Here is a 26,852-nt window from a genome sequence, read left to right on the forward strand (position 1 = left end):
CTTGCATAAAACTGGTTCAGCAAACTCTTTTATGCTCAGAATTTCTGCACATGTAGCTTATTCTATAAGAAACAACTTTGCTCAAGACAGCATCATGATTCAAGTTAGTATTATGGAGATTTTAATTAATTATGTGAATTCTGCTCGTATATTGTCACAAAATACAGGCAGCTTATTCAACGTATCAACTAGATTACCGCTAAAAATAAAAGTTCGTATTTTCCACAGGCCAACATCCAGGCTCGTGTCAGTAGATGAGATAACCACTCTCTTAATGTTTCAGCTGTTTTTGACGTAAAACGGGCTGATGCTTTTGATTTAATATTTATATAGGAGATTTGGTTAATATTTTCATATACAAAATGCTCAAATGTTTTCAAAAGCGAATATCTCAATAAAACTAACTGGATTCATGACGCGATCTTCAGCAAAGTTTTTACTCATGAATTGAACTACAATTTTTTGTAAATCTGAATCAAATCGAGGATAAGGAAACTTTTTTATGATCGATAGAGTAAAGGAGTGTTATTTTTTTCATGTATTTGATCCCAATTCCCCATACAAAATTCAAATTAAAAGCGCCAGCTCATGCTACAACCAAATGAGCTGAAACTTTCAGAGAATGGTTTTCTCACCTAAAGGCACAAATGTAGAGGTTGGCCCGTGCAAAATTAGAACTATTATTTTTGTGGGCCAGTCTAGTATACACACTTAATCTAGCTCGGTAAAATCTCCATCAGCCGATTACTTCGGCATTTACTTTTGCTGATATCTGTGCACAATATCTGTTTGTTAGCTGATATCTCAGCAAAATGTTATTTGTTAGCTGAGTCTCGACAATTGTTTGACTGAATCTCAGCAGAATAAATTTCAGAATTACTCGGCTGTTGGAATCTCGGTGAAAAATTTTAAGTGTGTATATGACTGAAAGTTACCTACTATAATGCACATGAATCGGGTACTATCTAAAGAATAATTAAGGTCTAAATTGGACTAATACCCCGTACAGACTATGGCTTATATCATTTAATATAGGCTGTCTTGCAATGAGCACTCATACATCTAGTTTTCACTGGGAATCCTATGTATGAGTGCTCATTGCAAGACAGCCTATATTACATGATATAAGCCATAGTCTGTACGGGGTATTAAGTGTAGCCGTTACTTGGCCGCCACACAGCAATCTTCAAAAAAATGTTCTAAGTTAAGCATAATTAACTAAAATGGATAGGCCTTATTCCAGTCATATAGAACTCAAAAAGTTACTAAAGAATCTTCCACCAGAACTATTTAGCATGACATGAAAACTCCCATAGTGACCACAAAAATTCAATTTTATAATATAAATTTTATTATAAATTAAAAAATACATTCATTGTTTAATTTTGTGTGTTTTTTTTTATTTTTTAAATATTTTTTATGTAAAAAATCCCTAGAGCTCATAAGATTCATAAGATTGCGTTATGCTTTTAAGCCAAAAGAAATCAAAATAAATTTCATAGAGTTACCTTATTAAAAATAATGTTGACAAAAAAAATGAAGTGGGGCTCAGCAGATTGGAATCAAACCATGGACGTTGCTATTATGGTACCAATGCTTTGACCACTCGTCTATCAGCGCTTGGAAAGGGGATGATGCTAAAGGCGTATAAGATTTACAATGCGTCTCCATTGATACATAGCTAACATAGTCACATAATCTAAGTCATAAGTCTAGTCGCATCGGAGTATTGAGCGAAAACCCAAAACTTGATATGATATGAAAGAAAACCACATTACTGATTTTAATATGTTGTAAAAAACCTAAATTTTCAAGGAAAAATATAAAACAAATTTCGCCCTCAGTCTACAAACCATGAAAACCATAAAAAAAAAACACAATCAATGTTTTTCAAAAAAATGCCAATTTTTAATATCATTATGTTTTTCCAAAAATTAATGTTTAATTACCTTTCATTTGATATTTTCATCTTTAAGATTGATCCAAAGGTTCAAAAGATATAATTTTTTGAAAAAAAAACGTTTTTGAAAAAAAAAATCGCTTTTTTAACAAAATAAAAGGGTTTTTCAAGACCTTTCTATATATGTGGACCACAATTTGCACAACTTTGTGCTTCCATATTAAAATAGATTATTGTCATGAAGATTTTTTTTCGGTTATATTTAGGAACCACCCTAGGGCTTAGATTGTGTCTTGATTTAGAGCGATAACAATGTTTAATCATATTAAAACAAATATAGCCTACGACCCATTGCTATTATTAAGTGCCAATGTTAGAATCACCCTAAAATATTTGATTAATTTAATATCATTCTGAACGAGTGATGTGGATTCAGGGGCATCAAGCTACTTAAAAAATATGTTGGTTACGATTTTAAACAAAATTTGTATGGGGTCGCCCCACTGTGCAGCGGCTTTTAATAACGTTGGATTTTGAATCCCTTTACCCCATTATGCAGTGGTTTGGAAATGGGTATAGGATTGGTTTGTCTAATATTGGGCCCATGTCCATATTCCAAAATAAGGCATTTATGTTCATTTGTATGACAAATCGATGAACAGGAATTTGGTTTATCGATGAACACAATCATTAGATCCATAGGCGAATTTCCCCTATTTAACCAACCTTGTGGAGTGTCACAAGCGCATTGAAAAGTTTTATCTACCTGTTAATTGCAATCAGAAGGTTGCTAAGGAGTCATTAACAACTTACTCGGATGTGACCATCATTGAACTGGTTTTTGAATTCTCATGTGATTTGAGATGACGCATGATGGAGTATTTTGTGCTGAACAATGGTCTTTTTCTAAGAATTTTTTTACTATTAGGTCAATGTCAAGAAAATATAATTATCAGAAAAAATTGTTCATATATCCGGAACTAGTTGACCGATTCTATAGGACCATGGTACCACAAACAAAGTGACAGACAGAGCGGCTCGAAAACGTTGGTGATGAACCTGCTATTGCATTTTTTTAGTGTACCACATGGCAACACTACTACCAACAATCAATACGAAACTATCGATTTTAAATTGGCTCACTACTTGACTAGCCTATTGGTCCCAAGCAAATCGATTAACGTAACCCATTCTAGTCGAAATTCTAGTACTACACAATGTTTGTTTTGATTTGCTATGAAAGTTTGACAGATAAAATGAGGGGTTCGTGGATTTTTCTATGTTTCGAGGGGTGCATCGATTAGCTTGGGACCGAAGATAGTACCAGAGCTGAGCCAAAAAGTTGAGCACGTTTCTTTTGGACCTACTAGTCTTAGAGTTACCTCTATGCTACTACTTGAATGTACTAACATTTTCACTAAATGTGCTAGAATGTTTTGGTGCTTTCTCTTTCACTCTACTTAAAACTGAAATGCATAAAAAATGAAAAAAATGATACACTTTTTGCACACTGTCAAATACCATTGCACACAAAATCAACTTTGTTCAAATCAAAACAATAATACTAGCCCATCTGGTGGCTGATGACACAAGCTTCTAAGAAAATTCTATTACAGCAAACTACATTATTTTAATTGATTTCTTCGCCAGTTAGTCGTCTATCGCTTCGTTTGTGATGGTACCTTCCAATTTGGTGCAGCAGTTGCTGAGAAACCGGTCTCATATTATCGAAAATTGGGTAAGGTAAGATCTAGGGTGGATGCAATGCAGACAGTGAGCAGAGGGGAAATCAAAATAGCGCCGTGATAATTATCCTGAATGCATTAAATAATGCCAGCAGAATGAGCAGCGGAAAAATAATGCGAAATTATGTTAAATCATACTTCATCCAAACTGCCAAAATCATTGCTACAGTAAATATCGAAAGAACTGATCCATTCATATGGTTGTCCAATTTTTCAGCAATATTCTCAAATTGTTGCTCCCCATCCATAATTCGCTTTCTGCCACAGTCATTTTTGTAGCCATTCGAGACTACTAGGTGTATGAGAAAGGCAAAACGGTATCAATCACAATCCGTTTTCTGTTAGTTCAATTGCTAGTTGCCTTAGGGCACACTATCACAAATGCAACAAGATTTACTTCAATTTCGTCACTCTATATAACCATGACAGAAAAAAAACTTGTTCACATGTCAGCAGCACAACAACCGTTAATCAAACGTTCAATCGATCAAGTGATTGATCACTCCAATCGAATTAACACGCCACGAAGCTCATTTTCTATTTTCTACGCACCTTTCCAAATTAAATTAGCAACACACGATCATGTCGGCAGGACCACTAAATACGTAGCTTCTGAAATAGTTTTTCGAAGTTTGTAGCCTTCGGCATGCATATTCTAATTGTGCCCGATGACAGTGCTGAAGCATGTCGTTGCCGTTGAAGGCAAGATTTCAGGCGATGTTGGCAAAGTCAGTTTTGACATTGTCACTAGAATGATTGCCAAAAGCTGTGTCAAAATCTCATTATTTTTTTTTTCCAGCGGTGGTGTAGTGGTAAGCGTGATTGCCAGTTGTTTTGAACTCCTCAAAATTTTCTGACCTGAAGTTATCAGAAATTCCCCAAAGCTCTCTGACCTTTTTCAAAGATCTTTTAACTTACCAAAGCTTTCTTAAAGTTCCCGTAAAGTTCCTATTCCGTATTCCGTAAAGGTATTGGAAGAGTCATGAAGTTCTCCAATCTTCACCAAGTCAACGAAACTTTCTTAAAGTATATGGAGAATTACCCTGACATACTCAGAACTTACCTTTAAAGATCGTAAAAACTTCCCCAAAGTTCTGGACATCCTGAAGTCCTTGGAACTTCCCTGAAGTGTTTGAAGCTTCTCTGAAAATTTTGAATATTCCATTATGTTGTTAATACAACGAAGATCAATATGTTTGCACCCAGTTAGATCCAAAATGGCCAAATTGTAGCAAAAATGTGAATCATTTCCCATAACAAACATCCTACATTAGCTCAGTCAGTGAAGACGCAGCTACATAGCAAGACCATGCTGGAGCTAGCTGGGTTTGATTCCTGTAGGAAAATTGCTCGATTTCTCTGGGAATAGAGTATGACTGTACTTGCCACACAATTATACTAATGCAAAAATGGTACAGGCATCGAAAGCTCTCAAATAACAACTCTGGAAGTGCTACTACAAACTTAAAAAAGTACATATAAATATAGTTGCTCTGAGAGTGACATATACGAGCGTCAATTTTGACATAAATTTGAGTCATAACAGACGCGAAATATAGCTCAATCAAACGTAGTTTTCGTCAAGCAAGAAACTTTTCAGTCTCGGAGCACTCAATATTACATGACAAGTTTGTTTACGTCTCATCTTTTATGCAAAAGACGGACACTAAGGCTGTGTTCCATTTGGTGAATTTTCACTTAAATTTGACACTTCGAAAATAAATTATAATGTTCGTTAAAATCCCTCTGTTGTTGATCATCCGATTTTCGAAAAGGTGTTTGTCAAAATTGATTCCTTGTCTGTCAGAAATGTTTATTTGAAAATTTTCCATCTGTTAAATTTAAGTGAAAATTCTCCAAATGGAACACCAACTAAGTTGAGAGCACTTAATAAGCTTGAAATGCAAAGAAGAAGAAGAAGAAGAAGAATCAATTATGCATTATGTCATTTGGCATGAATCTGCTTAAAAGTCATAGGTTCAAATCCCACTTCCAGATAACCCAATAGTAGCTCTTTTTATGCTAAAAGTGGCCCACAAATCCCAAGATGCACGGGATCCCAGGTTTTGAATTGTTTTCCCGGGATACGGAAATCTCGGAAAACGTAAAAATCCCGGGACTATTCGCTCTAGGTGCGACCATCATCATCACCCGAGTACTGCGAACTCAGCCGATTATATTTTTCAAGTGAGCTAGAAAACATCTTGAAAATCTTCCGAAGTTTCAAATTGTTTTGTTGAAACAGCTCACGAAATTGTATATACATGCTGTCAAATGAACTCTTGGCTCCTCCTCCTCTGCTCCAGAAATAACTTATACATGGAGTGCACCTGCCCACAAAGCTCACATGATTCTTATAAAGTTTGATTACATTCTTGTTTCAGCAACCCAGTTTTGGAATTATTAATATCAAATAAAAACACTTTTTCGAGCATCACGCTCGATGATTTACATTATCCGCCTACTAAGGTTGATGTTTCGACAGTTTCATAATTATAATTCTTAATTTGTTTTCAGTAGGTGGCAACACCTTTACTTGTGGTTCAAACAGTAACTACCTACGTGACTTCTGAGCTCTTTTGAATGTTTGGCTCCCGTTTGACAGTTTGACTCGGCTCCTAGATGACAAGCATTTTGAGTTAGTTCGCAGTACTCAGATCATCACCTTCCTTACATTTTTCAGCACTACCCGAGTGATTGCACAGCTCTATTAGTTGCTGGATTCATAACATTTATTCACCTTCTCACATCTACTCATATGCTATCATGTTGAGGAAGGTCCGGCGTTCCGTTTCGGTTAAATCATAAAAAAATATTCATTCACAATGATCGCACCTTTCCGCACGATGGCGGGGACTTCACCTGGATAACAGTACACTCACGCCGAGAAGAGGTTTTCATCGCAACGCAAAAAGTCCGAGACGAGATGACATTGTCAACATTTGCTTAGCATAGAATCCAAACGACATCGTTAGTCGATCAAGCAACGAGCCTCGAATTGACCAATGATGATTTTATGGCTGTTTAAATATTGATACGCTCAGGTGTTCGTTTTCGGTTTCGTCCGAATGGCGATCCACCATGATAGTAAACTGTTTGATTTGCATTGAAAACCCATAAACAAACACTTTCGGAAGGTTTAAGAGCTGGGTGCGTGCCGAAAGATGATCAGCTTAGGTTGGTGTGCATTACGAAAGGGCACTTGTAACGCGTAAGATCAAGGAATCCTGATTAGGAGGAGGGCAAAGGGTAATGAACGTTAGATTTACGTCATCGAACTTTTGCATCCACACATGGTGTGACGGGGCTGTTGCTCAATTGAATCTATGCACGTTATGCTTTAGGTCAAATTGGACGCTTGACTGTTAATTGTTGTGCATTTTTTTTTTTTTTTTTGTTGATTTGCAGTACAACGCTTTTGTGTGTGAAATGTATGCAAATTGATACTATCCGGACCCCCTGCCACAGGTTAATTGCGGCGTTGACACTGCGTCAAATTATGATGTTGACATCCGTTTGCAGTCTCATGCATAAATGCAAATTGATCCTACATGTGTTAATTGCTCTGGTTTATGCCAATTCTAGACGATGCAGACTCAAGTTTCATTGGTTTTCATCTACCACTGATACCGCAATGCACCGTAATCTGGACAATTCTAAAGGTTGATTCTCAATGCCTGCCATGCTAAGTAATTTTTAACATGACCTTATGTCATCGTTCAGAATCATCACTCATGTTTATAATGTTGCAAAGTAGACATAATAATTTATTAAAAATAAAATACCCGCACTGTCCGGTATTCGGAGCATTACAGTAACGCTCCGACTCAACGCAATGGAAAATCAAAATAGGGTTCGTCGCTTTACTACGGTGCAAGTCTTCCTCCTTATGACGGAGTGTGTTCAGCTTCAGCACCACTCCACAAAAGCATTAGCCGATCGGCATTAGTGGTCGTTCACTTACAAACGTGCTATCATACCTGCCTAAGACACAATGCAGTGCATGCCGTCGCCGATCGTTTCCACCTACAAACGCATCGGCTGCTAAATTTATTCAAATCGACCCCCACCTGGTAGGGAGTGAAATGTGCCCACTAAGCGCGAAAACAATAGTCCATTTGCGAGCCGGTGAATGTGAAGCTATTAGCGAAAAAATTCTATCGCTTTTGACCATCACATACTTTCCGCGTTTATGAATTGCGCCGTGTGTGGATATTCATTAACTAACGAAGCGAAGCATGATCGGACTGCAGATGATAACAATTTGGGGTTAGAAGTAAATCAAGCGATAGCAATTCCAGTCACGAAGGGAATCTATCTCGAATTCGACCCTGACTGGGACAGATGCCCAATTAATCATTGGAAGATGGTCGGAATCTCAGCGCCCATCATAAATTCTCGAACTTCCAAATTTATGATAAAATATACAGTGTGTAAGATCATGTAGTGTACGGGTTATAACATTGATGCGGGAAGGGAAATCCATCATAGGAAGGAAATGATGAAGAAACAGTATTGTAATGATCGCACACAGCCATTTGACGGATATATTGATGTCACGGTCGGACGGAGACTAATGAGTTGTTTCTTATGAGTTATTTGTCAACGTAAGTGCTATCAATAATCAAAAGGTAAACATTTGTGGTCAACATGTGGAACGTCTAGGGGAGGATACACTCGTTTGGTGGTTTTTGCTTTCCTTTATTTATGCTTCAGTTGGTATGATGGTAATTATTGTTTTTGTCTGTTTTGCTACTTACTGTGTAAAACAAAACATGTGCTCTACATTGTCTTCGGAACGGAACGAAGGTTGAACGATGGCCAATATTATGCATCCAAAAGTAAATCTAAAGCCAACACTTATCCTAAGTTCCTTACTCAAGCATAAAGGGCGTGCAAGACATCTTGAACAACTTTAGTAGTCATACAATTGTCTTTTAACACAATCGCCTCTGGATTGGATCTAAATCTGTTAAGAACTTATAGAAAATGAGGTACACAAACTGACCTCTGAAGGTAAGGGTGGTAAATTTGAGGCAACAATCAGTGTTTTTTTTTTACCTCCCACAGTCTTGAACTGGCCTAATCGAGCGACCGATATACGACTACAATCTTTCCCTCGTGACTGACCTGGATTATAGTGGACTACTTCACCTCTGCCGTCGAACGAGTTTTTTTTTACGTAGGATTACGTCTTTTGGCAGCATATTGGGGATGCAATTTAAAAAAAACAAAATCTACCGCGTTACGAAAAGTGGTCAGGTTTTGACCACTTATAACTCTATCAATAGCGGGTGGATTTTAATTCTAAACAAGCCAATCGATTGGAAATTTTTCTACAGATCTGCTAAAGTGAACATTTTATCAATTATCAATAGGTCACTATTGAAAGCTTCACAAATGTCCAATGGCGATCAAAATTATCACCGATTGCCTGCAAAAAACGCTTTCCCTAACCCAGATTTCAATACCAAATTCCAGCTGGTCTCGCCGAACGGTGCTTATTCAAGCACCGTGTGTGGTGGTGTCCGGTCGGTCCGTGGTGTTGAACATTGTTCTCCATTACACAACGAAAGACTGCCCGCAAGCAGCGAGCTGCAGCCCGAGCGTCCATTCACCGAAGAAGCCACATCGCTACTGATTGGATTCAGTTGCTCGTCGTCCGCCTCTGTGGGCCATCTATGCCAAGCGCATTACCATCGTTCCAAACAAAATACAGCTCGCCAGCCTTATACGTGTTGAACACTCTAATAGCTCAGCATTACTCAACCATCACAACAAAATGGTTCTTTTCAGGACCACCATAGGCCATTGTTGTTTAAGAGTTAATTTTCATTGAACGTTCGCTCACTTTGCTGCCAGCCATATCACCCCCAAAGCTCTTTGATAATGTACCCAACAGAATCGCATCCCTCGTTGCTCAGAATTATTTCAAGTGCCATCAGGTTCATATTTGTGATAACATCACCGAAGCAAACAAACTTTGCACACGCACCAAGGGGTATTCAACTCTGCACACCTTAATCTGTGCCAAGAGTTTTGGCAGTGCCGAAAGCTGTGCCGATCTTTCCAAAGTAGGCCGAAGTGTATCATTCAAGATGTCAATATCCCGTGAATTTGGCAACCGTGAGGTTCAACTTTTGTGATTGTGTTTACATTTTCAATTTATCTAATTTATGACCATGGTTCATGACAAATATTAAGCTTCTTTCTCATTAGAATGAGAGGGAATTGGGCAGTGGAAGAGGAACTGCTAACAATACGACTTATATGACTCGTCCACAAGAAACGGACGGTGGACGATATATTCACCAGCTGCCAGTAAAATGCTCCCTGACAAAATCAAATCCAGAACTCGAACGGACAAAAGTTTACTCCCACCCTAGAAACAACATCCTCGAAACAGTTCCGATCTAAAGGGTGATACGGTCAAAATTTGGTCAATATCAACTTGACGTATTTCTTTCAATTTTGCATTTAAAAAACCTGAACACCCCTCATTTTGAAGGTGTGTGTGTGTGTAGAATGTTGCTCCTATTTTGATTTTGGAATTCACTCTTCAGTTGTCAAAATGCCGTCCAAGCAAGAAGAGCAGCGTATCAAAATTTTGCTCGCGCATCGCGAAAATCCGAGCTACTCGCACGTAAAGTTGGCAAAATCGCTAAAAGTTGCCAAATCAACCGTTACAAATGTAATTAAAGTGTTTGGGGAACGTTTGTCGACAGCCAGGAAGTCTGGATCGGGGGGAAATCGAAAACCGGAAGCCGCTGAGACGACAAAGAGAGTTGCCGGTAGTTTCAAGCGAAACCCTAACCTCTCTCTCCGAGATGCCGCAAATAAGCTGGGTGTATCGTCTACAACCGTGCATCGAGCCAAAAAACGAGCCGGACTATCGACTTACAAGAAGGTAGTGACTCCAAATCGCGATGATAAACAAAATACGACGGCCAAAGCGCGATCCCGGAGGCTGTACACGACGATGCTGACGAAGTTTGACTGCGTGGTAATGGACGACGAAACCTACGTCAAAGCCGACTACAAGCAGCTTCCGGGACAGGAGTTTTATACGGCAAAAGGAAGGGGAAAGGTAGCAGATGTTTTCAAGCACATGAAACTGTCAAAGTTCGCAAAGAAATATCTGGTTTGGTAAGCCATCTGTACCTGTGGCTTGAAAAGCAGCATTTTCATAGCTTCCGGGACTGTCAACCAAGAAATTTACGTGAAAGAGTGTTTGAATAAACGTCTGCTGCCTTTCCTGAAGAAACACGGTTGTTCCGTACTGTTTTGGCCGGATTTGGCATCTTGCCATTACGGTAAAAAGGCCATGGAGTGGTACGCCGCCAACAACGTGCAGGTGGTTCCCAAGGACAAGAACCCTCCCAACACGCCAGAGCTCCGCCCAATTGAGAAATACTGGGCTATTGTAAAGCGGAACCTAAAGAAGACCAAAAAAACTGCTAAGGGCGAGCAGCAGTTCAAGGCAAACTGGCTTTTTGCGGCGAAGAAGGTGGACAAGGTGGCTGTACAAAATCTGATGGCAGGGGTCAAGCGTAAGGCCCGGCAATTCGGATTTGGAGAAGCGGAAGCCTAACTGAATATTTTCCTGAATTTTATACTAATTGAACTTGAAAAAGAAATTTAATTTGATTTTTTAAATAAACGATTTCACCGATTTACACGCGTTTTCCCTTGACCAAATTTTGACCGTATCACCCTTTACTCAAAACTACGCTACCTCGAAGACATCACCCAAGCCTATTTTATCGCAGATAGTGATGACTCCTACCATCACCCAATAACACACGTTCAAGGCTATCAAGTTCACGATCCTTTGCAGATGTGATACTTTCCACAAGGTACCACAAATTAAAACCAATGGTCAATGTACCACCAGGGAAAACCATCTAATGTCCCCCCACTTCATATCTGTCATACCACGGAAATGGTGCATGATCCAGATAAACTTCGCATCTGCAATTCAAGTTTACCCTGTTATTGTTGTTGCTTTGCATGCCCATGGGATCTTGCCGAACAACAAATAATTGATTGATGTGGTAGGCCACATCGCACCGGATCCTTTGAAGACGAACTAGTGCAACAGAAGAGTGCATATTGGATCGTTGATGATGGGGTGTACTCACAGAGTACATTTTTGATTGCATTGATCTGTTCTTATAAATCCTTTACTGTTTTGCTAATGCAATCGTCCAGACCTGATGGAATATTTGGGATTAATACGTATCGACATCACCCAATAAGTACTGGGACTTGTATGGACATCCCTATAAAGTCCTGTGGATTTCCCATCGAAGTCCATATAAATTGAAACCAATGACTGGCAAGGATACCTAAGGAAAAACGTAGGAGAAAACGATAAAATGTGATGATCCTTGGCAAGACCGGGATTCAAACATGGCCGAAATACAAAACCCATCACCCACACCCTCTATGATGCGATTTGTTTCTTTATAGTTCGCTCTGCATAACAACCTTGTAAAACAAAACGAAAATCCTCCGCAGCTGGAACAATATTGTCGTCGTTCAGAGGATATTTGTCCATTCAGTTCGCCGATCGCATTCAGCACCATACCATCGTATTGGAGATCTTACAGGCATTTGACGAACCGTTGCTGAAGGGAACCCATTTTGGCCATCTTGACTGTCGTAACGACCCTCTGTTGGCGTGAAGCTATTCTGGACGCAACCTCAAGCCGCTGGGATTTTCGCTACGAATCAGATGAGATAAAGTTAGGTACAGACAGGTGCAGGCAATACTCACAGCATTTTTCCTTGGAATCCGAACCCAATGCGAAGCCCAATGGAGTAAACAAAGAAGACAACCTTAGCAACGATACACTGAACCAAAACATCCGCAATACTTCGAATGATTATTGCATTGCTCGAGCCCTTTAACAATATGCATTCGAATTTCGGATGATTTTCTTATGGTTGAATTCGTCGTCAGATGATGAACATCCATATGACTGTCATCCAAATACAGGATGATTTTCGTTTGAAAATTAGCTATAAAACATACGGCACTCAGAGGACAAACATTTAAGAATAGTGTGACATGCAAGTGCTTTTAATTAGATTTATAATCTGATTATGTTTAATTCCATACTGAATAGCCATAATAAGCCATTCCATTATGGATACAAAAAATATTCGTGGTGGAGAAAACCTCCTCCACCACGAATTAGCCAAACATTGGTTTTCATCCTTTACCTTTGTTCGTAACAGCTCTGATAGCGATGCATATGCTTCCACCTTGTTTGTCAGCTCAGATCAGCAAATGACGTTCGATAGAATTATTTACATCATCGTTTTGAATGATTTGCGTTATGGGGCTGATCCAATACCATATGCATTTCCATTTAGTATGACAGCCATTCTGCAGAGAGCATTACGCATTTCAACTGAAGGCCCTATCCCTTCTCATTACAAATTTTATCCAGTATTCGAGAGGAAAATCATCTGATTTCAAAACAACCGTCATCCGGTTGCAGCTATCATTCGAAAAAGCGATTTCGGTCTTTTGTTTTGAATGGGCTGAGGTTTCATTCGATCAGAGGATGATGTTTGTGTACAGTGTAGGCGAGTGCACGGATGGATTTGAGTTCACTCATGAATAATACTCACGTAGCATTTGAAACGGGTCTATCAACTTATGTACACAAAACTTGTAGAACCTTTTTCGCGCGAACCGAATACGCTCACGCAAACTAACAACACCATCGGGCAGAGGAAATTCTCCCCTTCCCAATAGTGCTTTGGTTCTCGTGAAAAGGATTTAGCAAGTTATTTACAAAAGTTGATAGGCCCTTTTCAAATGTTACGCGAGCATTATTCATGTGTTCATTTTCAGTAACAGGGCCCCGCTGTTGTGTTAAAAAAATTTCAGTAGATGAACTAAAGTTCACCCGTGCACAGGTCTATTGGCAAAACGTCAACTCTCAACAGTGATGCCGTTTTATATTATGTCGATTGTATCCTACTTGTCAACGTTTGTCCTAAAGAGCCGAATAGTGTGCCATGCTGTGTTGCGGCACAGTGTGTAGAGTTGATTACCCCTTGACACGCACACATATGTAGGGATGAATATCAAACACCTTTTAAAACTGTGCGTTCCGCTGATCGCGTTGCAGTTTCATTTCTGACAGTTTCAAATTTTAGAACTGTCGAGTAGTTTGAAACAATTTTGAAACTCAGCATTGCGAATGGCCTTACTTTAAATACGCAAATGAACTAAGACGCTTGTATATGGCAAATTTTGCTATAGTCAATGCTTCTCGTGTTTATTCGCGAAATTCACATCACTTGCGTAGGAAGTCAATTTGACAAGGCATTTGTGATCAGCATACAACTTTTGGTAGCATGAAACAGGTCCAACCAAATCTGTCCAACCGTAAACCTTTTTGTTTCGGCACCATTTATGGCAAAATAGCAAGAAGTAAGTCACTCAGCACATTGTGCCGAAATTATACTAAGTAATCATACCTCATTAGTTCCCTTAATTCAAATAATGCTGCAACTCACACAAAACAAACTACAGAAGTCTATTCTGAATCATCCTCTATGGTCAGTCTCCAACAATGTTCCCCACCGGTTCCAACTATTTCCGGCCGCTGATAGACCGTTGCTTTTCACATCACGAAAAGCTAGGATTCTGGTCTGCCATTGAGGGCATTATAAAACCCTAAAACACAGGACTTTTATTATGCTATGAAAACAAAACACCAAAATTTTGCGCTCCCGCCACTTCCCGCGTCATCCTCAATCCGATTTATCCTTGCGATTTCAAACCAAAACATTCAAGGTGAAATACCGGGTTGTCGGGATGGGTATTTTAAACAATAGCTGCTTGCACTATGACCGGAACAATCGGCACACCTGCGCCACACTTGCGGCACACTGATTGGTGTGCGGATCGACCTACCCCTTGCAAAATAGTGAACTTTTCATGAACATTAACTGCAAATAAATCATCACCACTAGCGGATCGTTAGTTCCAACCCACCTGTGTTAATGCACTTTGAGGCCAGACCTTGTATAATTGACATCGACTCAAATCACCTGAAATTTGATTGCGCCAATTTATGAAACTTTTCAAAATGCCATACAATTTGCGTCTGCTTGAGAAACCGTTGCCTGCTTTTTCTTCGCCGAGGTGGCAAATAAAAATCACTGAACGATAAATTACGCGTGAGTAAGAATTAATTACATGCGAGATGTGACAAATGTTGCCTAATCCGTTTTTGGAACGTAAACTCACTAATGACAGCCTACTATGCCTAGAAGGTAAGATCAAATCGAAAATTCAATATCTAATTACGATAAATGATCAAATCAAGCTGAACAATGCATTAGGCCTCAAGGGGTTGGTCACTCCACCCGGTGCGCCTTGGGCACACCTGGGCATACTCATTGGCAATGTTTAACACCCATGGATAGAAATTTTTAAGTATCTGGCAATACTGTATTGTATCTGTGCCTGCGCAGTGCGCATGTGTCAACATTTTATTGAATCATTGAAGTTTACACAATCAATGCAATTTTCGGAAACTACAAACGTGATTGGTGATTGGCGCCATGGATTGCCCAAAAAATAGTCAACGCACATCCTAATGCCTGTCCGAAGCAGTTAACACATTCAGTCCCAGATTCAGACCATTTGCATTAAGCAAAGCCAGGGTAATCGCTACTGTGCTGAAAATTATCAACATTGCATGTATATCAACTCCCCACACCGCCTCAGTAAATCCCACATTCCAAACAGCACCGCTGGTGATCGATAAAAGATGTACCTTCAAAAAATCTAGTGGCCCTAATTCTCGACAAAAATTTTATTCCTTCCGAATGCATGATACCCACCAGCTCCATAACCTGCTCGAAAATCAAAATCGTTATCCGTAGCATGTTTGAGTTCTATCCGTTCTCTACCTAACAGCGGATTAGATTAATGCCCAGAAGGTTAGTGGTTAAACCAAAGCATTGCAGCAGTCAGAAATTACGATCCATCTGCAGCTACTCGTCGTGATACTGGGCTATTTTTAGCCTGTTAGCTTCCCGTCACGGTGACTGCTGCTGCTGCTGCTGTACCGGCATGTCCATCGTCCAGCACAAGAAGGTTGCAGCAATGTTTCGCAAATATTGGCAGGAGGCAAATTCATCTCGCAGCTTACAGTCCGTGTCTCGGTTCGCAAAGCTCCGGTATTATCATCTCGGGTCGGGTTTCAGCAAGCAAAACAAAACATTCGAGCTGTCAAAATACCGGGTTGCCAAACATGTCCGATGACTGGCACTATTAGCACTGCCGGCAAAGATAGCTGGAAATGTCTTAACATGGCCGTGAGGATGCAAAGAGAAAGTCGACGAAGAGAATCTGTCAATGCTACTTAGGACCTAATGCATTATTCAGCTTGAAATAATAGGCATGGCAGGCCTATCGAAGCGTGAGAAAAATCGTTCAAAGTCAACTGCGTTTATGGCTGGGAAGAGGTGTTAACGCAGCATGCGTGTTTTTGTTTGATCACTGTCTGATGGATATTTGATGTTAATGTATTTATCTTTCTCTTTATTTGCTCCAGGATGTCTCCGGACAAGTGGTACTAATTACCGGAGGAGGCGGTGGTGTTGGACGACATCTAGCGTTGAACTTTGCACGACTCCGGACGCGAGTAGTGATTTGGGATATTAATAAAGATGGTGAGTATTTAAGTCGAGTATGAAATATGACAAAGCACAACGATAATTTATTCTTACTAAGAGTACAAATCAATGTGGTCAATGAACTTCTAGTTTTTTAGCCACCTCCAAATCTTGAAACAACTCAATGTCCGTTAGCGCTGAATTTTAATCGTCCTAAGCATAAAAGTCACCGCAAAGTAGAGTGTCTCGATCATAGTGGTAAACACCGGCACCGTCATTTTGTACAATCCGCCGCAGGTGAAGCGAAACGGCCTTTGCGAGTGCATGATCACGATCAATATCATACTTTTGACACTTTTGTAATGTTTCGCGAAGCGGCGCGAATGTTTCATCTGCCCGAACCAGTCCTGATCGTAGATGGCGTCAGCGATTAGGTGATTCTGCGGTTGAGTTTCATAAAAGAGAAAAGAAATCAGAAAATGACATACTTTGATTCGGTCAGTTAGACAGCAGCGAGGTACCTTGTCATCCAAGTCGTCTACCAGATGTGCGTAGTAGTAGAACTCAATGATTATCACCAACACGTGTACAAATCCCATAAAGTTAAATCTGTTATCCTTGATCATTACAAAAATGAGAGTAGAAATCATGGTAACTATGTAGAACCCTAATCCAAGGAAAATGGGTTCCACTATTTTGCGCAGGATCCTCATCATTCTGTAATGATTAATTGTAAAACAAAGCTATGTAAATTTGTTCAACCCACTCAAATCTTACTCAATTATTTCCCCATGCCGGCTGATGCAGTAGACTAACCGTCGTTCGATTCCCGTCCACTTGATTTCCTCTCGCTGCAGCCAGACCCTCGGCCGGTTATCGCTCTTCCACAGCGCGAGCGGTGGTTTTTCGTGGAAGATTTTGCCGAAACCTTTCGCCAAAATTTCCAGCTCCGTTTGGAACCAATGCATAAGAAACGAAACGACCAAAATGGAAGTTGCATAAACGCATTGATGCAACAGAGCGAAAACGCCATTCATCTGGACGAGAACCACGTGATACCAGCTGATCTCAGTGTTGCCGAATCCGATATAGGAACTGGTTGGCTTGGTGAGTGCCATGAAGGCAAACATGTTGAAGACGTTGAAAGCTGCCAAAGAGAAGAAAATTTTCCACGTGACGAAGTAGGTCTTCCGACGGAGCCGATAGCTAACGGGATCATCCCGATGGAACACGTGCGCGTTGAAATAGTTGATCAGGGATTCCGTCTTGTCGAAAGTGACTCTCATGACGGTCATTTTGAACAACATTAACAGGTAGTACATCAGTGTGATGGTGTAGTAGCCGAACTTCAACAGAGTATTTTCACGGGACATTTGAATAACGGTGAAGAGTACGGGTGGAGACAGGAGTAGCAGTACAATTATCCAACGTAGGCCGCGCTGATCGTCCATGGCTGTAATTGGAGTGTTGGGTAATAAGATGTACGATCAATTAATGGGAAGATGCATGTTATTCAATCTCTCTGCTAGAAGAATAACTATAATAAAACTTTCAAAATTTCTTGTAGTCTGATTCGAAACGAAACTAAATGAAATTGTATGTAACAAGGGGTCATGCATTAACTGTGTCGCTCTAAATTGAGGAAATATTTACCCACCCCTTCGTCACGTGTTTCCAACACCCAATGCATTGCTTATCACAAAATATAAAACCCCCTCTCACCTCTTAAAACGTGACATAATTGATGCACCACCTCCTACAGTAGAATAATAAACGGCTTGAGCAACCAATTTTTGGTTTGTACATTCGTTATTATTATTTTTATTTCTATAGATGTTTTGGCTTAATCAGTAAAATTACTGTCCCCTCTCAGAGCGTGACGTATTTAATCGATGTTCCCTAAAGAAGGAGACATTTCCAAAAATGAGAAAAGTCTTTGGATTTTTTTTTTCATTGGATTGTTCGATACCTTTTATCTTTCAAAGACTGTTGCTCATGTTATAAAGATTGCTTCGAATTTATAAAAAGATAAATTTCTTTATAAATTTTAGTCAAATTGCTTATTTGCGCTTTACTTTTGTTTGCTTGCTTGCTTTACTCAGTATATTGCTTTTTCAACTCTTTGTCCTTTACCTTTTTAGTCCCATCGGCCTATTTTACCTTCGACCTTTTGTTCTTTCGACCTTTTGTCCTTTCGAACTTTTGCCCCTTCGACTTTTTGTCCCTTCTACCTTCTGTATGTTTGTGTTTTTGTGATTCAACGTTTTGCCCCTTTGACCTTTTGTTCTACAACCTTTAAAACATATAAAGGGTGATACGGTCAAAATTTGGTCAAGGGAAAACGCGTGTAAATCGGTGAAAAATCAAATTAAATTTCTTTTTCAAGTTCAATTAGTATAAAATTCAGGAAAAATATTCAGTTAGGCTTCCGCTTTTCCAAATCCGAATTGCCGGGCCTTACGCTTGACCCCTGCCATCAGATTTTGTACAGCCACCTTGTCCACCTTCTTCGCCACAGAAAGCCAGTTTGCCTTGAACTGCTGCTCGCCCTTAGCAGTTTTTTTGGTCTTCTTTAGGTTCCGCTTGACAATAGCCCAGTATTTCTCAATTGGGCGGAGCTCTGGAGTGTTGGGAGGGTTCTTGTCCTTGGGAACCACCTGCACGTTGTTGGCGGCGTACCACTCCATGGCCTTTTTACCGTATGGCAAGATGCCAAATCCGGCCAAAACAGTACGGAACAACCGTGTTTCTTCAGGAAAGGCAGCAGACGTTTATTCAAACACTCTTTCACGTAAATTTCTTGGTTGACAGTCCCGGAAGCTATGAAAATGCTGCTTTTCAAGCCACAGGTACAGATGGCTTGCCAAACCAGATATTTCTTTGCGAACTTTGACAGTTTCATGTGCTTGAAAACATCTGCTACCTTTCCCCTTCCTTTTGCCGTATAAAACTCCTGTCCCGGAAGCTGCTTGTAGTCGGCTTTGACGTAGGTTTCGTCGTCCATTACCACGCAGTCAAACTTCGTCAGCATCGTCGTGTACAGCCTCCGGGATCGCGCTTTGGCCGTCGTATTTTTGTTTATCATCGCGATTTGGAGTCACTACCTTCTTGTAAGTCGATAGTCCGGCTCGTTTTTTGGCTCGATGCACGGTTGTAGACGATACACCCAGCTTATTTGCGGCATCTCGGAGAGAGAGGTTAGGGTTTCGCTAGGAACTACCGGCAACTCTCTTTGTCGTCTCAGCGGCTTCCGGTTTTCGATTTCCCCCCGATCCAGACTTCCTGGCTGTCGACAAACGTTCCCCAAACACTTTAATTACATTTGTAACGGTTGATTTGGCAACTTTTAGCGATTTTGCCAACTTTGCGTGCGAGTAGCTCGGATTTTCGCGATGCGCGAGCAAAATTTTGATACGCTGCTCTTCTTGCTTGGACGGCATTTTGACAACTGAAGAGTGAATTCCAAAATCAAAATAGGAGCAACATTCTACACACACACACCTTCAAAATGAGGGGTGTTCAGGTTTTTTAAATGCAAAATTGAAAGAAATACGTCAAGTTGATATTGACCAAATTTTGACCGTATCACCCTTTACCCTTAAAAACCACGATAAAACTTGCAATGTTAGGTTAGGTTAGGTTACTTTGGGTAGGCATGTTCTCCTTAGACTTCAGTTTTCAGATCCAAATCATGGTAGGAGATCTTTGCCTATGTAACAATTTGGTTTAAACTTGTAGAATGCTTTAAAACCTTGATAAAACTTACAATATTACAGAGCTCTTGTCAATTTTTTTTTGGAATTTTGATCAGAAATCCCTTGGAATCGTCCTCAGAGTTTCATTTAAATGTTGCTCAGATGCCTATTCCTGATGAATATTCTTTACTATCAAAATGCAATTCTCCTCGTCATTAACGTTAGGGAATATACATAAATGATGTAGCATTTGAAGCTGGGGGGGGATTTCAGGAGTTTTACCGACCATGTATAGTAAAGGTATAGCGAAATATCAGATATATTATATCAACAATATGATTCATTCATGCCTTTTCCACATATTGCAATGGCGACCCGAAACATATTGCTTAACGCAATATCTAGCGTCGAAAAGGGTCAGCAACAATCATCATTTCACTATTTTTAATATGCTAACATAAATTTAAAATATTATACAAATTTTCATTTGGTTTCCCCTCGTGAACATAATCAAATACATTGGTAGCCCTTTTGGCCACAGAGGCGCTTTCATAGCTAAAAATTCGGTTCGCCAGTTAAGCGAAATAGCTGATCATATTTTTAACATAATACATTTATACATAAATACATTTACAATATGCTACTAGGGAAGAGGAGGGTATAGAATTGACCAAACAATTCTATGCCATTTATGGATGGTCCCTAATACCTTTGGAGTTCTCGAAAAAATTGACATAAAGTGCACTTTGCCAAGCCCATTCTTTTAAGAACTACCTTGTAATTCTCCACTAAAGTCCTCAAGAATACTTTCCAGAATTCCCTTGGAGTTCTCTGCAGAATGCCTTTCGAATTACACTCATGTCAGTGGAATAAATGCCGTGGAAAAGATGCTAGGTAGAAACCCCTGCTAATTTTGTCGCACCAAAAGGTTTTCAGGACGTACCATATAGCCTAGTCGATAAAGGCACGGTATTATGGTTCGATTCTCGGTCTGGTCGAGGACATTTTTCTGGTTGAAAATTTACTCGACTTTCCTGGGCATAGCGGATCATTGTGCTTGCCACACAAACTCATGCATTGGCGGGCATAGAAAGCTCAAAATTAAAAACTGTGGAAGTGCATCTAGAACACTAAGTTAAGAACCGATCAAATGCTCGCCTAGAACAGCCTAGAAGAAAAAGGATAACTAATAACTTCAGGAGGTTTGAGAGAACTTCAGGAAAGCTACGAGAAAATCAGGACAGATGAGGATGCGTGTAACAATTCCGGTCGCAGGAAATCACTACCGGAACAATGCGCACTGCCATATCTGCTTCAACTCCTTCGTTATCTTGGCCGTGAATGATGATTGAAAATTGCGATCCAACGGTACAGTGATAGCGATGAGCATTACCCGCTTTATTATTTTATCGTAGATAACAATTCAATGTCAGGGCAATTTTCGCGGATGTGGGCATTCATTAGGATCTCACAATCCCAGTTCCCACTACAGCTGTATCTAGCTATTTTCTATAACCGCATCTGGTATGTAGGTACTTGTAGTACACTGTACCAAAACATCATCTTCTGTTCGTATGAATCTTCCGACCATTCATATCGAAACATGTAAATCGCTTTTTCGGATGATCCATACTTCCTCGGAACTCCTTGAAAGTTTCTGCAGTTTTCTTGAAGTTCATGGGACTGCTCTGAAGTTCTGGGCGGGGGAGGATGAATATAATGAAACAACCTAAAAGTCTATGATCTCCTTTCAAATTTTCTAAACTTTCTGTCGGAGCTTTCAGAACTTCTTAAAAACTCTCGCAATTTTCTTTAAGTTAATGGAACTGTCTTCATGTTTTATGATCTTCGTTGAAGTCCCCGCTTTTTTTTTAATGTTCTTGAATCTCCCATTATAAAACATGGCACTTCTCCTAAAACCTCGCGTACTATTTGAAAAGACCCTATCAGCTTTTGTAAACAGCTTTTGTAAGGCTCTTTTTGCACGAACCCAACAACCTACACCACCCACGCAAACCAACAACCCATCAAATAGGGGACATTTCGAGGGGCACGTACTTCTAGGTATGAGTGCGTGATATTTAAAATTCATCGTAGTAACTTAAATATTTTGAAGACAGTCATAATTCGAATTTTACTTTTAGCGGTATTGAAAGTAATCACCAAATAATCAACAATAGTTAATGTAATGAAACATAATTTAACTGTATTGAAAATAATTAAAATATCAAATTTTGTCGGTACCGTAAAACGGGGTAACATTGATAGTTTTTTAAAGTATATTCTAAATAATTTTCACAGCAATGAATGTTTTTTTCAAATTTTATATTTTTCAAACAAGTACTGAGGATCCAAGAGTCATTTCGTTAGTAATATGTTTAACGAAAATTAAAGCATTTGCACTTCTTTTTTTAGTTTTGTGAACGAACTTCAGATTTTTGAGTTGGGGTTACTTTGATAATGCTCGATGAATGTAAAAAAAAATGGGTGAAACTCAAACAATGTAGTTCTTTAAATATGAAACTTTGAACAAGTTTATAATCACAAAACATCATAAGCAATAAAGGGTGATACGGTCAAAATTTGGTCAATATCAACTTGACGTATTTCTTTCAATTTTGCATTTAAAAAACCTGAACACCCCTCATTTTGAAGGTGTGTGTGTGTAGAATGTTGCTCCTATTTTGATTTTGGAATTCACTCTTCAGTTGTCAAAATGCCGTCCAAGCAAGAAGAGCAGCGTATCAAAATTTTGCTCGCGCATCGCGAAAATCCGAGCTACTCGCACGCAAAGTTGGCAAAATCGCTAAAAGTTGCCAAATCAACCGTTACAAATGTAATTAAAGTGTTTGGGGAACGTTTGTCGACAGCCAGGAAGTCTGGATCGGGGGGAAATCGAAAACCGGAAGCCGCTGAGACGACAAAGAGAGTTGCCGGTAGTTCCTAGCGAAACCCTAACCTCTCTCTCCGAGATGCCGCAAATAAGCTGGGTGTATCGTCTACAACCGTGCATCGAGCCAAAAAACGAGCCGGACTATCGACTTACAAGAAGGTAGTGACTCCAAATCGCGATGATAAACAAAATACGACGGCCAAAGCGCGATCCCGGAGGCTGTACACGACGATGCTGACGAAGTTTGACTGCGTGGTAATGGACGACGAAACCTACGTCAAAGCCGACTACAAGCAGCTTCCGGGACAGGAGTTTTATACGGCAAAAGGAAGGGGAAAGGTAGCAGATGTTTTCAAGCACATGAAACTGTCAAAGTTCGCAAAGAAATATCTGGTTTGGCAAGCCATCTGTACCTGTGGCTTGAAAAGCAGCATTTTCATAGCTTCCGGGACTGTCAACCAAGAAATTTACGTGAAAGAGTGTTTGAATAAACGTCTGCTGCCTTTCCTGAAGAAACACGGTTGTTCCGTACTGTTTTGGCCGGATTTGGCATCTTGCCATTACGGTAAAAAGGCCATGGAGTGGTACGCCGCCAACAACGTGCAGGTGGTTCCCAAGGACAAGAACCCTCCCAACACTCCAGAGCTCCGCCCAATTGAGAAATACTGGGCTATTGTCAAGCGGAACCTAAAGAAGACCAAAAAAACTGCTAAGGGCGAGCAGCAGTTCAAGGCAAACTGGCTTTCTGTGGCGAAGAAGGTGGACAAGGTGGCTGTACAAAATCTGATGGCAGGGGTCAAGCGTAAGGCCCGGCAATTCGGATTTGGAAAAGCGGAAGCCTAACTGAATATTTTCCTGAATTTTATACTAATTGAACTTGAAAAAGAAATTTAATTTGATTTTTTAAATAAACGATTTCACCGATTTACACGCGTTTTCCCTTGACCAAATTTTGACCGTATCACCCTTTAATTCAATACAACATTGAATTTGTGATGGCTATATCGGAAAAATATTTCGTCAGTGATGGTTTGAGTGCTTTTTCAAACAGACGAAAAACACAAAAATTGTCTTTTAATATGTTTGTAAAATATGTAACACATATAGTATGTACGATATCAACCAATGTGGAACCAATGTTTCTAATTTGGAAAAAGCGTAGCGAGTAAATTTAGTCTTTGCATTATACTATCAAAGTTACCCGCATTATCAAAGATACCCCGTTTTACGGTAATTAAAGTATTTAATGAAATTAAGAGTGTATTTAAAGTAATGAATGCAGTAATGGAAAGATTTTAAATTTTTGGTCAGTAGGCTGCGTAGTATTGAAAGGCTGGTGTGTGCCCCTCGGAACATTTTCTATTTACAAAAGTTAATATGCCCTTTTCAAATATAATGCGAGAAATGTTCTAACATTTTCCTTATGTTCATGTTACTTCCCTAGCTTTTCCAAAATGTGCAAAGCAATTTTCATGAAATTAATTGATTTTCTCGTAGCTTTCCTGAAGTTCTCTCAAACCTCCTGAAGTTATTAGTTATCCTTTTTCTTCTAGGCTGTTCTAGGCGAGCATTTTATCGGTTCTTAACTTAGTGTTCTAGATCCACTTCCACAGAGCTTTCTATGCCCGCCAATGCATGAGCTTGTGTGGCAAGCACAATGATCCACTATGCCCAGGAAAGTCGAGTAAATTTTCAACCAGAAAAATGTCCTCGACCAGACCGAGAATCGAACCATAATACCTTGCTTTTATCGACTAGACTATATGGTACTGTCCTGAAAACCTTTTGGTGCTGTCCTGAAAACCATTAGACATCCCTGAATTTCTCTATAGCACTATGAAGTTTCCGTAGTATTTCTGATATTTTCTTAAGCTCTCTACAGATGGCTCAAATAAAACCAAATAGTATTGTACCTGCATTGGCGTAACTAAAGGGGAGGCTAGGCACGCCTGTGGCATGTCGTAAGAAAGTCGGACGACCACCCGGTGCAAATGGTTCTTGATAGCAACCCGACTGGAACAAGACGAAGAGGCGCGCAGGGAAGGCGACCTTCGGACGCTCCGTAAACGGCATGGCTGGCGACTTGCAGCTATGGATCGAGTGGAATGGAGACGATTTCATCGTACAGCACGGGACATCCCGTCCCTACCCTGAATGTGGTGGTAGTTGTGGTACTGGGGAAAGGAAAGGCATTACACGTCCAATTGCAGGAAGCTCATGCAGGATCAGCAGCGGAAACAGAACTCAACTTCCGAGGAAGCAAGCCGACAGAACCGGAGGTCAAATGACAAAACTCATAAAGCGAACAAAGCGAGTTTGAACGCACAGTGTGTTTTGGTTTCTGGATTTGAGATGCATAGCGCATATGGAAGAGGAATAGGAAACCGACGCTCAATAGTGGATAACAAACTGAAGAACGTTCTAGCAATTACCAATATTAACTGTCCTTCACCAAAATCGCTCACGAAGAGTACGAGATGGTATTTGATCGGTGCGGCTGCCTGATTCAGAAGAACGATGAAGCTGTCGTCGATGGAACTCACAACGTGAATCTTAGCACTTATGCTTCATCAAGAACGGTCGTTGTAAGTAATTGCACGTCATCGAAATGATTGCCAGCACATGTGGTGCCGTCGCGAACAGTAGCAAGTTTGTACGAGAGGAACATAGTTGGGACAGTTGTACCTGGTTAACAGTGGTGTCAAGGTAAACTGTCCAAAAAGTCGCAGGTAAAATCGAAAGAAGTGCTAGACATCAATCACACCGACTTGTGTGGACGCCAGATGGATGTTCCGACGTCAAGCGGCAGCAGTTACATAATTACGATCTTTAATGGCTAAGCTGCTTCTCTTCTTCTTCTTCGCATTTCAAGCTTATTACATATCGCATATTAGCTTATTGCGTGCTCTCAACTTAGTGTTCTAGATGCACTTCCACAGTTATTAATTGAGAGCTTCCGATGCCTGTACCATTTTTGCATTAGTATAATTGTGTGGCAACTTTGCGTATGAAGTAACATTAAAACACTTTGAAAGTACAATCATACTTCTATGCCCAGGGAAGTCGAGAAATTTTCCAACCCGAAAAATTCCTAGACCGGACCGGGAATCGAACCCAGCCACCTCCAGCATGGTCTTGCTTTGTAGCTGCGCCTTTACCGACTGAGCTAAGGGAGGTTGCTGTTGCGTTGTTTATCAACTGCAACGGAAGTCTGAGGCGGAAGAGAAGATCAATCTGATTTCTTCTTCTTATTCTGCATTTCTTTATTTAACGTCGGTTTCTGTTCCGCAATCTAGTGCCAATCACAGACGGACATCGATTGCCACCCATTGACGGCAATCGAATGTGCATTAGACTGATGCAAAATTTGAAATTTTCGCTCCACAGTGCTTAAACGGTTCCAAATTGGGTCCTGCTTAGCCTCCCACAATTTGAACTACTTTAGTAAGAAACTGACTTGGCACAAACCATTTCAAGTTTATATGGGAATTACTATGGGAAAACTTATGTTTTTGTTCATATCTATCTAACAATTCACCACATCACTATGCTTTTAAAAATGATAGCAGTGATTGTAGAAAAATTTCTCTACTTTTCAATCAAATGAAAGGAACAAAAGTTATTAATGATTCAAGTCACTGATGTCTTATGATTGTGCTCATTCAACTGTTCAGCAGGCAACATTAGTGTTTCTAGTGCGAAGAATAGAGCACAAACATCAGCTGCTTGATCATGCCATAAGATTATCAATCTCTTAAACAATTAATAACAATTTAATTTGACATTTGGCTGAAAAACAATATTGCCCAAAAATGTAGCTTAGAAAATTTCCCGTAAGAATAGCTATAGAAATTTTCGAAAAAGCGATATGGAAAATGGGCAGAAGACAATAAACAAAAAGTTTGATTTTCCCATAGTAATTTCCATATAAACTTCGAATAGTTTGTGCCAAGTCAGTTTCTTACCAA

The 26,852-nt window shown here is 39.9% G+C and overlaps 2 protein-coding genes across 2 annotated transcripts in view; one reads left to right on the top strand and one right to left on the bottom strand.

Annotated features, from left to right (window-relative positions):
- The window catches only part of LOC135703003 (estradiol 17-beta-dehydrogenase 11), a 78,933-nt gene that overhangs the window by 23,932 nt on the left and 28,149 nt on the right, over window positions 1-26,852 (top strand). Inside the window, exon 2 of the mRNA XM_065224094.1 lies at window positions 16,236-16,353. Coding sequence (XP_065080166.1) covers window positions 16,236-16,353 — 118 coding nt within the window. The remainder of the gene's footprint in view (window positions 1-16,235; window positions 16,354-26,852) is intronic.
- Window positions 16,488-17,747, bottom strand: LOC135702966 (uncharacterized). Its single transcript, XM_065224042.1, has 3 exons — window positions 17,074-17,747; window positions 16,818-17,013; window positions 16,488-16,736 (listed from the first exon to the last, which is right to left on the bottom strand). The coding sequence occupies exons 1-3, from the start codon at window positions 17,745-17,747 to the stop codon at window positions 16,488-16,490; spliced, it is 1,119 nt and encodes a 372-aa protein (XP_065080114.1).

Source organism: Ochlerotatus camptorhynchus, unplaced genomic scaffold, assembly GCF_037179485.1.
Source record: "Ochlerotatus camptorhynchus isolate MF236.1 unplaced genomic scaffold, CSIRO-AGI_Acam_v1.1 ptg000204l, whole genome shotgun sequence".
Lineage (NCBI taxonomy): Eukaryota > Metazoa > Arthropoda > Insecta > Diptera > Culicidae > Ochlerotatus > Ochlerotatus camptorhynchus.

Coding starts and splice junctions, on each gene's coding strand:
- LOC135702966 (XM_065224042.1), bottom strand. CDS start 17,747: ATGGACGATCAGCGCGGCCTACGTTGGATAATTGTACTGCTACTCCTG. Junction 17,014..17,073: donor CGGCATGGGGAAATAATTGA/GTAAGATTTGAG, acceptor TAATCATTACAG/AATGATGAGGATCCTGCGCA. Junction 16,737..16,817: donor TAGACGACTTGGATGACAAG/GTACCTCGCTGC, acceptor ACTCAACCGCAG/AATCACCTAATCGCTGACGC.